The following is a 12,905-nucleotide window of genomic DNA, read 5'->3' on the forward strand; positions in this document are numbered from 1 at the left end:
CACATGCCACTTTCGTGTCCCCCTTGTCAGAGATGTTCACTGGACATCACTTGTCCTTTCCCTCTCTTCTGTCCTTCCCTCCCTCTCATGGGCAGTCTTTGTCTTTCTGTGTCCAGCGGTCCCTTCCTCTTCTTAGTCTGATTCACTTCCTTAAAGATGTTATCTACACTGCCTACTTCAGCATGTTCTGGTTGCATTTCTCTAGAGGGTTCCCTCTCCTGAGGGTCCTCTGGCTTCTCTGTTTACTTCTCAGACTGCAGGCTCCACCTGATAATTGTCACTTGTCCTACATCCTCTGTACGTGCGGAGTCCAGCTCACTCACTTCCAGCTGTTCTTTCCCTTCCCTTTTCTGTTTTTCTTCTTTGTTTTTGTTACCACTTTTACAAACGCCTCCTCCCACTCTCTTTTCCCCTGTTATTCTTCTAAGATCCCCTTACCCTCATCGTGGCCCCCGTGGATGTTTGTAGGGTCTCTCGGGAACTTGGGTCCAGCATCCGTTTGAGCCTTTACTACTTCCTTGCTCATTTTATTGGGCCCTAACTTGGGACAAGTGTAGACACACTGGGTCAGAAATGAATGTGGCTCCCTTTTTTGGCCTCTCTTGCTATGGTGTCTTGGCACATCACATCTGGGCCATTTTGTACTCGAGCAGCTCTCTTGAGCCTCACGTGAAACATTTTTGAACTTCCTGCGTGGAATCCCGGTTTATCTGGGATAGCTCTGTTCAACAAAGTTAAAGTCAGGAAACACAGACTGACAAAGGATTTTTCACCCCTCATGCATAAATGTCTCTCATCAAAAAAATATATATATCAAAAAAGATAGTGTAACTATTTATTTAAGATTGAGCCTGTCCCTGAAAACACAGATGTTACCTGTGCCCCCTGTGCTACCAGGGAAGGACCTTAGGAAATGGTTAGCCTGCCCTTCTGTGCCCAGATGCTCTAGCCTTTGCTTTTCTCAGAAGTGTTTGATGGAAGTGACCACCACCTTAACCAGATTCTTAGGCTGCATTTGTTTTCTAAGAGCAGTTGAGCCTTAAGCCCTTTCTGTTCAGAGCAAGGACAACAGCATTTTTATTTAAGTCTGGATACTCACCACTGGTATGTGAATACTTGCTTTGAAGAGTGCCAGGTTCAACTCCACTACTAGTTTTTGTATACTTCCTACATGGTCTCTAAGAAGCTCCTTGGTTCATCCAAATATTGGTTCTTGATTTTCATTAATGGTATAACTTGCTTTATTTTAGAGCTGCATTTAGATGCATAATTATCCATCATCATCTTTGTTAAAAACGACACACACCTTTTTTTGGACTTATCTGGAAAAATATAATAGTTAACCCACTTGTAAAAATAGACACAGCCATTGACCAAATGGAAGACTGTTATTTAATAAAATGGTCTCTATCCTTTCCATTTATTAACCTTGGAGCATCATCTGTGACCTTTTTATTCCCCCAATGAGTGAAGAATTCTACGAACTCTGGTTGCCTGCTCTTAATTTCCGGAAGTTGCCCCAGGTTTGGAGTGCTTAGTGTCTGTATTCGAGAAGTGTCTTTCTTTTTCACTTGTCAGTGCTGGGCCTTACACATCTGCTGATGATACTAGGAGACATTGACAGGGTGTTCAAGAAGCAAAAGTGATTCGTACTTTGGTCTTACTTGGGTGTGTGTGTGTGTGTGTGCGCGCGCGTGTGTGTGTGAGACATGGTGTGTTTATTACCCAGACTTTGGTCTTACTTGGGTGTGTGTGTGTGTGCGCGCGCGCGCGTGTGTGTGAGACATGGTGTGTTTATTACCCAGGAGCACACTGAGATTTGTTTGTGGAAAAAAGATATTGTTTAAGTTCATTGAGCACATTTTATGTACTTTTCTCCTAGTAAAGAGTTGAAGAAGAAAGAAGACAACCAAATACACAGAAGTGAAATGAAAAATTAAACCAAACAGTTTTTGTTCAGAGTTAAGAATTTTCAGATACTAAGAAAGAAAGGAAGGACTGCTGCTTCTTGTCCTTATGAAAGAATCTAGAAAAATCAGAAACGAGGTATGAGTAAAAAACTAAATGTGGCCTTTTGACCTTCATTGTTATAAACCATTGTGATTGTTATTGATCAAAGTAGTGGTACTTGTATTTATTTATTAGTAATTACATCAGCATTACATGACCACTTTTGGAAAACCCATAAAGAAAAAAATATAATTGATATTCAGTCAACATGAAGGAAAAGTATTTACACTGTTAGGATGTCCATTAAGCAATCATTTAATATTATTGTATCTGTAACATGGTTGTGTATATGATGTTATGTTCAGAATATGAAGTGTATGCTTTTGAAATTTAGCTTTATTTAAGAGATAAGCAGCTTCAGAATATTGTGTATTCTAAATGGTCCCAGTGAGAAAGACATTAAAAGAGAACAAATTTGTTTGTTTTGAATGAATCATATATGTACCTTGATAATATAAACTAAAGATGGCCTTTGGCTAGACTGGCAGCAGGGTTTCAAATTTCCTTACTTTTTAAAAAGAACATTTCATATTTAAGCATATAAGTCATTTGTAGACTTATATTGTTGAATATTTATTTTAGTCTTAACATTTGTTCTTAAATTATTACATTGCATTATTTATTGTTTGAGTTCCATAATTAATGGTGTCATCACTATGTGACTATATATTTTAAAGTGTTAAAATAGGAAAGTTCATTTGTTTTTTTTTTTTCCCTTGGCTCCTTTCTCAACCATGTGATTTTAAGTCTGTCAATAAAATATTTAACCCTACAGAGGCCAAAACTAATATAGTATCAGAAAACGTATTTACCAAATTAAGCAATTGGATCAATTAAAATAAGAAGTGAGAAAAACAGTGTTGGGCATTGAGGTGTAAATTTTGCCCAGATGTATACCCCATATGAAATATCTTCTAGTAAAAATATATTTGGCTCCTATCCCTGCACATGTTGTAGAGGCATGAAAATTGGTAAACATGCCCCTGCTGTGTAGGACTTAAAGGGGAGAGCATTTTGGAAGGTGGTGAGTGCCACCAAGCTCCCACTGTCCTGGACGCACACGTCTGTGCTTCAGGTGCAGCTGGGCCCAGAAGGCTGGAGTCACCCTTGTGCGACCTTGTTTGGTCTGTCTTGTGAATGCACTTGATAATTACAGAATTAAATATGCATCTTTCTGCAGTTTCAGCTCATAGTTTTGAGTTATGTATTGATTCTGTGATTTAGGTTTTAATCACAAAGGATTTCAACAAGTTGCAGAAAGAGTTTAAAACAAGACAGGGTGCCTGGGTGGCTCAGTCAGTTAAACATCTGCCTTTAGCTCAGGTCATGATCCTGGAGTCCCAAGATCGAGCCCTACATCAGGCTCTCTGCTCAGCTGGGAGTCTGCTTCTCCCTTTGCCCCCACCCCACTCTTGTGCGCTCTCTCTCTCTCACTCTCTCTCTCAAATAAATAAGTAAAGGGGCGTCTGGGTGGCTCAGTGGGTTAAAGCCTCTGCCTTTGGCTCAGGTCATGATCCCAGGATCCTGGGATCGAGCCCCGCATGGGGCTCTCTGCTCAGTGGGGAGCCTGCCTTCTTCTCTCTCTCTCTGCCTACTTGTGATCTCTGTCTGTCAAATAAATAAATAAAATCTTTTAATAAATAAATAAATAAGTAAAATCTTTAAAAATAAATAAAATTTAAGACAAATGTAGGGTGTGGGGGTGGTTCAGTTAGTTAAGTGTCCGACTCATTTTCAGCTCAGGTCAGGATCTTCAGGGTCATGAGATCAAGCCCTGCATCAGGCTCCCTGTTCATCAAGGCGTCTGCTGGAGATTCTCTCCCTTTCTCTCTGCCCCTTCCCCCACTCGCATGCTCTTCTCACACTCTTTTGCTCTCAAAAATAACTAAATCTAAAAAAATTAAAATAAAACAAATGAGGGGCGCTTGGGTGGCTCAGTGGGTTAAAGCTTCTGCCTTTGGCTTAAGTCATGATCCCAGGGTCTTAGCATCGAACTCCGCATTGGACTTTTTGCTCGGCAGGGAGCTTGCATCCCGCCTGCTCTCTCTGCCTGCCTCTCTGCCTACTTGTTATTTCTGTCTGTCAAATAAACAAAATCTTAAAAAAAAAAAAAATACAAATGAAATATGTCAGGGAAACTAAACATTTGCTGAGGTCTTGATGTTCATATGAAAAATAAAGGGTTATTTTTGTATTGCAACTACTGAAGACAAAAGTAAGAATTGAGGCAAAACGAGGAATAGTTGGTGTTACTCAAAACCCAGTCCTTTTCTCTTTTGTCCTGTTGACAAATAAGATTCCAGTTATATTCATGAATAGATTAATAAAATGTCTTTATCATACTCTCAGACATGAGATGGAGCAGAGGACAACCTAAAAGTGTTCTCCAAGCACAAGTCCAAATTATAGTCAAGTAGAGAAATCAGACAGGAGAATCTATTTGAAGATTCTGGAACTGCATATTTTTCTTATAACAGATTAGTTTTATCTTCATTCTGAAATTAATAAATTTTGTCCCATTTTAAAAAGTCTCTTTTCTCTAAACAAGTAACAATTTTTGACACTTTTTATAGATCTAAATATTTTTAAACTATTCTTAGAAATTTATTTCACATTTGATTCTACTTTATCTTGAACATTGAAGTTTCTTCAGTATCAAAACTATACCATGAGTAAGATTTACAAAGCTAGAACAAAAATCAAGTTTGTTTGTTTGGGTTTTTTAAAAGATTTTTTATTTATTGGAGAGAGAGAGAGCACAAGCAGTGGAGAGGGGCAGAGGGAGAGGGAGAAGCAGACTCCCCACTGAGCAGGTAGCCTAACTCAGGGCACAATCCCAGGATTGTGGGGATCATGACCCAAGCCAAAGGCAGGTGCTGAACTGACTAAGCCCCCCAGGCACCTCAAAAAACAAGTTTTTAAAGATTTAAGACATGAAACATTTTTCACCATATATAAATGTACATTTTAAATGAAATCAATGTTTCTAAATGGCTAATACTTGGTACTTTTAAAACCTTGTGTAACGTTTCTTTCTAGAAAAGCAAATACTTGACCTTTATTTTAAGTTATAGTAAAGTTTTCTTAAAGGTATTTTTCTGTTTAGGAAGTTCAGCAAGAGTATATCTAGGAAATAACTTACCATTTCATAGCTTCATGTGACATGCCACTTTAATCATATATTTAACTCACATATTTCTTTAATACTTTTTATTTATTTATTTACTTTAGAGAGAGAGAGTGCATGTGTGCACAGCGCGGGGAAGGGTAGAGGAAGAGATAGAATCCTAAGCCGGCGCCACACCCAGCATAGAGCCTGACATGGGTCTCCATCTCCCAACTCTGAGATCATGACCTAAGCTGAAATCAAGAGTTGGACGCTTAACCTACTGAGCCACCCAAGTGCCCCTTAACTCACAAATATTTTTGAGAGTTACAAAGTTCTAGAACCTATAAAATTCAATACCTTACACTTTCTTTAAAGATTATATTTTTAGGTAATCTCCAGACCCAACATGGGGTTCAGACTCACAACCCCAAGGTTGTGAGTCACATGCTCTACCAACTGAACCAGCCAGGGTCCCCAACGACCTTATACTTTTATTGATACATATTTAAATAATTTCAGCTGAGAGCCATATCTGTTAAGGTAAATTATGAGAACATTTTTCAACAAAGCAACTTTTTAAAGCTATATATTTGTTGATTTCTGCTTCATTGACAGAAAATATTCCCCAAATCTTCACTTTTTGTGTATGATCTTATTTACTCTTCCCCTCAGACCTATGAGATAATTAGAATCTTCCTGCCCTACAAATAGGGAAACCAAAATTTTGAAGGTAAAGTAATTTGTCTTAGTGCACATGACCAGTAAACATCAGCGCTTAGTTATAAATGGAGATTGTCAGACTCCACTGGGAGGTCTCCCAAGTGCGGGATCCCAGTTGCTATAAAGAGGAGGCCAGTAAATGCTTACTGTTGGAGACTCCAGCACAAGCTAGAATAAAGAAGCAATTTAGATGTACCTACAACCACACTCAGACTAGAAAAATCTAATACATCTTAATGCAACAGGCACCTAAATAAAATGAAATATATCTGACTTAAAAAAAAATTTTAAGCTGATAACTTGTTTGTCCCATAATTATTTAGGTAAATCTTTACTCCAGACTCTAATTCTTACATTATCTGAAGAAACCAATTCTGTGGAATCAAAGTAATACATGTACAGTAACATATTATTCAAGAAACAGAAAGGCGCCATTCCAGTCATATAAAAGATAATAAAAACATCAAGAGTCACGTCAATCAAGGGGGTCTGTTGACTGGCAAACTCAATCTATGGATGGACCTAATTATCTGCAGGAGAATTGATGTCAGCATCATTTAGGGTTAACAATGGACCAACGAGGCAGGAGCAGACAGCTACTCTCTGTAGAGACCCAGAAAGCAAACTTGGTAATGAGGCTCTTCATTCATCATATCATTCTGCTCTAATTATTAAAGTGAATAGGAAATACTTTAAGTTAAGGCGGGAACTGGATAACATAAAAACATTTGTTTTGTAAACACAAAGAATGCTTTTTTTTTTTTTTCTAATGATCCTCTTCAAATCTACATCAGACATATGTTCCCAGTACACTGTTTTCTAAAGTTGCTCTTCTAACACCTCATATTCATGCTGATTACGAATGGGTTATTTTTGTTATCTCAAAAAGGGAGGGTAAGACTGCTAAGAGTCTACAATTTTAATTTCTACTCTTCAACCTAAAAAAGGTAGGGAGAGGGTCACAAGTACATATGTCACCATAGTACATGGTCCACCGCCATCAATTACATCAAAATAGCCCAAATATATCTACCTGCCATTTCTAAAAGTCCTGAACACTCTAATTTTACTTACTCTGGTTCATTTTTTCTTAATCAATCATTTGATCCTTATCAAGTGATTGTGAAAGAACATGGTAGAAAAAAAAACCAGGAATGTTTTGTTTGTACAACCTTTATGTAAGTAAAGGCATATACTGCCAGCCATTTAAAATTGCCTGGGATGGAAATGATTTGTTTAATGAAGATAAAAAGTAAAGTCTAAAAGGAGAAAAGAGAAAGGAGGTGAGGAAAATAACTGTTGCCAGAACAAAAATTAACTGAAGTTTGAGAAAAGCAGTCATGAGACCAAAGGAAGGTTCCCTGGAGAAAAGTGTGGTCTCTTCAGTTCGGTTTTTCAGTGTTTTCAACCGACAATCTGTAGCTAAATTTTTTTTCTATGAAGTTTGTTCACAGAGCCATTTTGCATAAATGTTCCACATAATTTTTTTCTGAGCTATGGTTCTTTACTGTAAAGTAAATGGAAGATGGTTAAGCACGGTAAGGTTTTTAACCATCCCTGCCTGTTCTACTGAAGTTAATGTTCAGAAGTATCCGCAGATACTACTTTTAGCAACTAAATATTTCCATGGTGGTAAAGAAATGTCAGTAAAATCTATGTACTTTAAGAACATCAAATTCTTATTATACTTATCATGTGTGCAGGCAGAGTACATAATAAACTAGTCTATAGCAGCTGTAAATTTCTGAGGATTTATCTAACCACAAATACATTGAAATGGGGAAATAGGGCTATATTAAACCATGCAAGATGCTGCTGGAGTTTTGCCATTTCTGCAACATCCTGTAATTAATTTATCATGACAGGTCTGGCAAACTGAAACATCCAATACACTTGCAACAGACTGTTGTACCATAGTTGCTGGAGATCCTGCAGCCACATAAAGTCAAGGTAGATTTTTCTTTCAAACGTGAATATAGTACTGTTCTATTTAGAATGCCCTATAGCCGAGGACAGACTTGTTGTCACTTTTGAATTTCAAAAAAAAAAAAGAAGAAGAAGAACATCTAGAATATAGAACAGATCCTGGGCTGAGATAAGGAGTTCAGTCTGTCCTCTGCATTTTGTGGTCTTTTCCTGAAGAAGGATAGCCCTGGGTAGGAGACTGATACAGTCCAGTCAACCCTTCCCATGCATGCATGCCTGCAGCTAGATACAATGGATTTCTCTCCTAGGAGGTTTGACGGTCACTTGCCTCCTGGTAGTCTCTTGGACACATGCTCTTCCTGAAGAGAAGACTCACAAGACCACCTCATCCATCTGGGTGCCCTCCTCTTCTAGAAGTCACAGTCCTGCCATTTTGCAAACTTTGAGCACAGATAAATTCAGTATTTATCCCTGCTCCAATATCCTCCAATCTAAAGAAAGAAAATAATGTAATAATGGGGTGGGGATTTTTGTCAAAATAGATTTTCTTACTAAACAGTGAGATCCCGGGTCCCTGGCTGGGTCAGACTCGGCAGAGCATGTGACTCTTGATCTCAGGGTTGTGAGTTTGAGCCCCACGTTGGGGGTATAGTTTACCTTAAAAAATAATAATAAACTCTGAAAAAAACACAATGAGTTCTTTGTCAGTTTGTATCAGTGTGAAAGAATGATCCCCTCTTTACTTGGTGTGTCATCTGATACAGGTGTTACCGTGGTTGATGCTAAGGATAGATCTTAGTAAACAAGGCTTCTTGCTGGAGAAGTAGAGAGGTACCACCACTCATTAAAATATGAAATCTACCTTGTACCAATGTCCACAGCCTTGCCCATATCCTTTGGAAGGTCAGTATTCCTCAGACCACAAACAAGAGGACCCAATGGGGTCTTCCTTGAAGAGGGGATAGTTCTCAGGTGGTAGACGGTAAGACGGGTGTTGCTCAACAGAAACAGGTAAGAAGCCAAGCAAACACAGTGGTTCTAGTTCCAGCCCAGTCACCAAAGGCTAACTGTAAACACTTTATACTATTTGTATTTTCTCTAGTGGTTGTCTTTTTCTTGCTCCTTACCATATTGAAAATGGATCGTATCTCAGAGGACCTGACAAGCTTGTGCTTGGGCCTAAGTTTAAAAACAAACAAACAAACAAACAAAAAAATGGCATTCCCCAAACTGAATAACCCGAGGGAAACTGAACAAGAGAGAAAGTAGGAAAGTGTTTATACCCTTCCACCGCCCACCTCTCAGCTGCCTGAAAAGTTCCCTTCAGAGCTCTTCTATGTAAAACTTTGGAAATCAGATGGATAGTATGTATGTGTCCAAAAATAAAACAAAGACTCTTCTTTGATACACCCTCATTAGGTAACTTGTCCAGGATCATAAAAATCAAGGGCAGGACTCTGCCTTCTGCTGATTCCCCTGCTCCTGCTGCTGTTTACTTGTTAACATTCTTACTTCACTTAAAAACCACATTACCAGGATGCCCGGCTGGCTCAGTCAGTGAAGCATGTGACTCTTGATCTCAGGGTCCTGAGTTTGAGCCCCACGCTGGCTGTGGAGCCTACTTAAAAAATAAAAGTTTTTTTTTAAGTTTTTTTTTTTTTAAGATTTTATTTATTTATTTGACAGACAGAGATCACAAGTAGATGGAGAGGCAGGCAGAGAGAGAGAGAGAGAAGCAGGCTCCCCGCTGAGCAGAGAGCCCGATGCGGGGCTCGATCCCAGGACCCTGGGATCATGACCCGAACCGAAGGCAGAGGCTTTAACACACTGAGCTACCCAGGCACCCCCAAAATAAATTTTTTTTTTTAAAAAAAGCTGCATTACTAAATCCTAATGCTGAAAATGCTCTAAATATTCTCAACCTCATGCACAATTAAAAGTAAACATTCCATGTAGAGCATGGTCTACATTCAAATAAATCCCCAGTAAAACTAGGTTATTATTACAAGTGATGAATTTGAATGGATGAAGTTTGGAAGAAGGTTAGAGTCTGGAGAATTGACATTTTTATGCATGCATGGGAAGAGGTTGTGTGTGTGTGTGTGTGTGTGTGTGTGTGTGTGTGTATTTACTGTCTTGACGACTAGATACAGAGAGGGACTAATTCTGTTTACATATATCAAAAGCTGGAGTTAACTACTTTCCTAAATACATTTTTATAATTCAGGATCTCAATTATTTTAACACTTGTAATGTTTTCCAAAAGTGTGTGTGTGCCTGCACATGCACACACATTCACTTAGTCAACAGCACAGGATTGCGCCCTGGTTGCCGAGCATGGGACAAGAGCTGGGTGAACAGTTGAACCAGGAACCTCAACTCCTCTCACCTTGAAAATGTCACATGTTTTATGGGCGTTGTCACCCCACTGTGTTTTTCAGAGGACCTCGCCAAACATTACCAAATTTGAGCCTCCTTAACAACCTTTATTACACAGAAAAAGCATGACTCTGCCATTTTTCAAACCAGTCCCCAGAAGGTTAAATGATTTGTCCAACAACTGTCAATCAGAGCTCAGCTCTCCTCCTCTCAGCCTTGTGTTCTTTCCAACCAGGAAAACTCCTCACTGACATCTGAAAACTGTGGAAATAAATTATGTGGAAAGCCAGCAAATGTTTGCTATACAAGAGGCCACTATAAATTAATAAGACTAATTTAGATGTGTCTTTTGGAATTGAGGGATGATCTCCTTCTGTAGTCAGCTCTCAGTTGTTTGCATTTTTGCTGACATTCTGTATTTGTAGATTTTAAATGTGAGAACTTAAAATGAAGATAGCCCAAAAAGAGCATGTAAAATATTTTTAATTATGTTTTATAGTGCAAAGAGGCAGAAGGTGTACAGAAAATGCCAGAGTCCCTTTTCCAAAACCTTTTCGTGAACCAAGTAAAACAAAGTCATTTCATGCATTGTATATTTAAGGCAAATGATTATTGTTCATGCAAGTTACACTTTTTGGTAAAGCAATAATTCCCCCATTTGACCTAAAATGTCATTAGATCAACTAAGCAACTTGGAGGTACCACAGAATATTTCATAAAATGCCAACATGGCATATCACACCGAGCTTGAAACCACTGGCGTCCCTGTCCACTGCACTAAATCCATTCAGCTTTTCCTGTTTGCTTAGAATAATGACTGTAAATCAAGTCCTGCGCTCTGATCACAGGAAACTCTCAAATGAAATTCAGTCACCTCAGAAGTGACAGCAAATGTAAGAAACTGGGTTGGGGCGCTTGGGTGGCTCAGTCAGTTAAGCGCTGTTGGTTTCTTTCGGCTCAGATTGTGATTCTCAGGGTTGTAAGGTCACGCCTTGAGTCAGTCTCCTTGCTCAGCAGGGGTCTGCTGGAGACTGACTTTCTCTCCCTTTCCTTCTGCCCCTCAACCTCACGTACGTGTGCACTCTCTCTCTAATAATAAATAAAATCTTAAAAGAAAAAAAGTAAGAAACTTGATTGTTATCTGGAAATTGAAGCAGTAAGGCACAGCATAGATCTCCATGATCTGTCCTCTGCCGCTTCTCCATTTTGTGATTCATGTGTAGGTCCTCTTCACATTTCAGCAAGACCACAGTACTTCCCTCCAAGCACCATTGCTACCTTAAAGCCCTTAGGTAATCTCGATTTGAAAACACAGTTCCACACCGTGCCTTTGCCAAATATTGCCATTCGGGTTTCATCTTGGTTGTCACATGCAGCAAGATTCCTTTTCTCATTATTAATGACCTCCTTCTTCACTGTGTTCTCATAGTGTCCTCAAAATAATGTCCATCAAAACATTTATTAGCACCTGACATTGAAACGGAGTCTATTGATCAATGTGTGTTATTTAACATTAACTAGTATATAATTTTTGATCAATGCATTATCTCCTATTTCTTGTGTGACTGAGATAATTCTTATAAATGGGTGTTTGTGCTCAATATCACAGGATATTCCCAAGTGGAATATAATTTTTTTTTTTTTTTAAATTCTAAATAGCAGGCAGGGAGAAGGGAACCCATGGAAGGAACCTAAGAAAATGTCATTAGTCTTTCTATAGTACCTTTTCATGGTCATGGCAGTCTTTTGACTTTTTTCCTTCTCTCTTCCCTTTCTCACACTCTCCCCCCCCCCCTTTTTTTTTTCTGGATCTCTTTTGTCTTCTTCACTGCCTGACATCAGCCAGTGGCATTTATTGAATTACTGAATTTACTGAACTTACTGAATTCAGCATTAAACATTAAAACCATGATGCATCTCCATCTAAATGTGTTCTTCAAACCAGGGAATCCAAGATGGAGGACCCATGCAGGCAGTGACTTCTACTCAAGCCCCCAGGTGCATTCCAAGCAACACTGTATTTACATAAAAACACAATCTTAAAATGTAGATGGAGCCCTCCTTTTAAAACTGTCTTTAACTTTTTTTTATTGAGGCAAATTATCCAGAAGATTAAATCTGATTTGCATAATATTTTGCATTCCCATTCATCTGAGGGTAGAAACCCTTCAGAAGGCTTCTAAAATTTGTGTATGTCTGAACCATGTTGCCTGTGAATCTGATATCTCGACCATTCTTTTCTTAAAACTCCTGTAGTTTTCTGAGAGAAAGGATTCCTAGATTCATAAACAGAAGTCCATACTATGATTGTTGCTAAGTCTGAGCAACTTCCGTTGAGGACTCACAGCTTCGTGTTATCTATTTTTATGCCTGTAAGTGAATCCAGTCATTTTCATCACCCATATTTTTATCATCTAAAAAAGCCTAAATGCTTCAAACAACTCTTTGTTCAACAAGCAAGCCCAATATCCAGCCCAGCGTGTTTACCTAAAAAGTGAAGGAGCTGCCTGGAGACCCTGAGGCAGAGGTGTGGGAGTTGGGCAGGGGTGGGCAGGGGGAGCACACACTTCTTGGCCTGGGTCCAGCAAAGGCAGGTCTGCTTATGGTCATAACACTGTGCACTCGGATTTCTATGGGACTGCTGTTCAAAATGCTGCTGAACACCTTTAACTTTTACTCTTGATATGCTTTCAACTTTTGATCTTCTCATTCTCCTTAGGATTAGTGTAAGTCCTAAGTGTAAACAAGAGTCTGGGCAGCT

At 38.9% G+C, this 12,905-nt stretch overlaps 1 protein-coding gene across 6 annotated transcripts in view; it reads left to right on the forward strand.

Annotated features, from left to right (window-relative positions):
• The window catches only part of AHI1 (Abelson helper integration site 1), a 225,402-nt gene extending 216,944 nt beyond the window's left edge, over nt 1–8,458 (forward strand). For all 6 annotated transcript variants that reach the window (XR_009354625.1, XM_059177484.1, XM_059177483.1 and 3 more), the window contains one exon: nt 1,883–8,458. Coding sequence is in view for 5 of the 6 variants with exons in the window: in XM_059177484.1 (XP_059033467.1) it covers nt 1,883–1,940 (58 nt within the window). In the remaining variant the exon portion in view is untranslated. The remainder of the gene's footprint in view (nt 1–1,882) is intronic.
• Nucleotides 8,459–12,905: the final 4,447 nt, after the last annotated feature.

Source organism: Mustela lutreola, chromosome 6, assembly GCF_030435805.1.
Source record: "Mustela lutreola isolate mMusLut2 chromosome 6, mMusLut2.pri, whole genome shotgun sequence".
Taxonomy (NCBI): Eukaryota; Metazoa; Chordata; class Mammalia; order Carnivora; family Mustelidae; genus Mustela; species Mustela lutreola.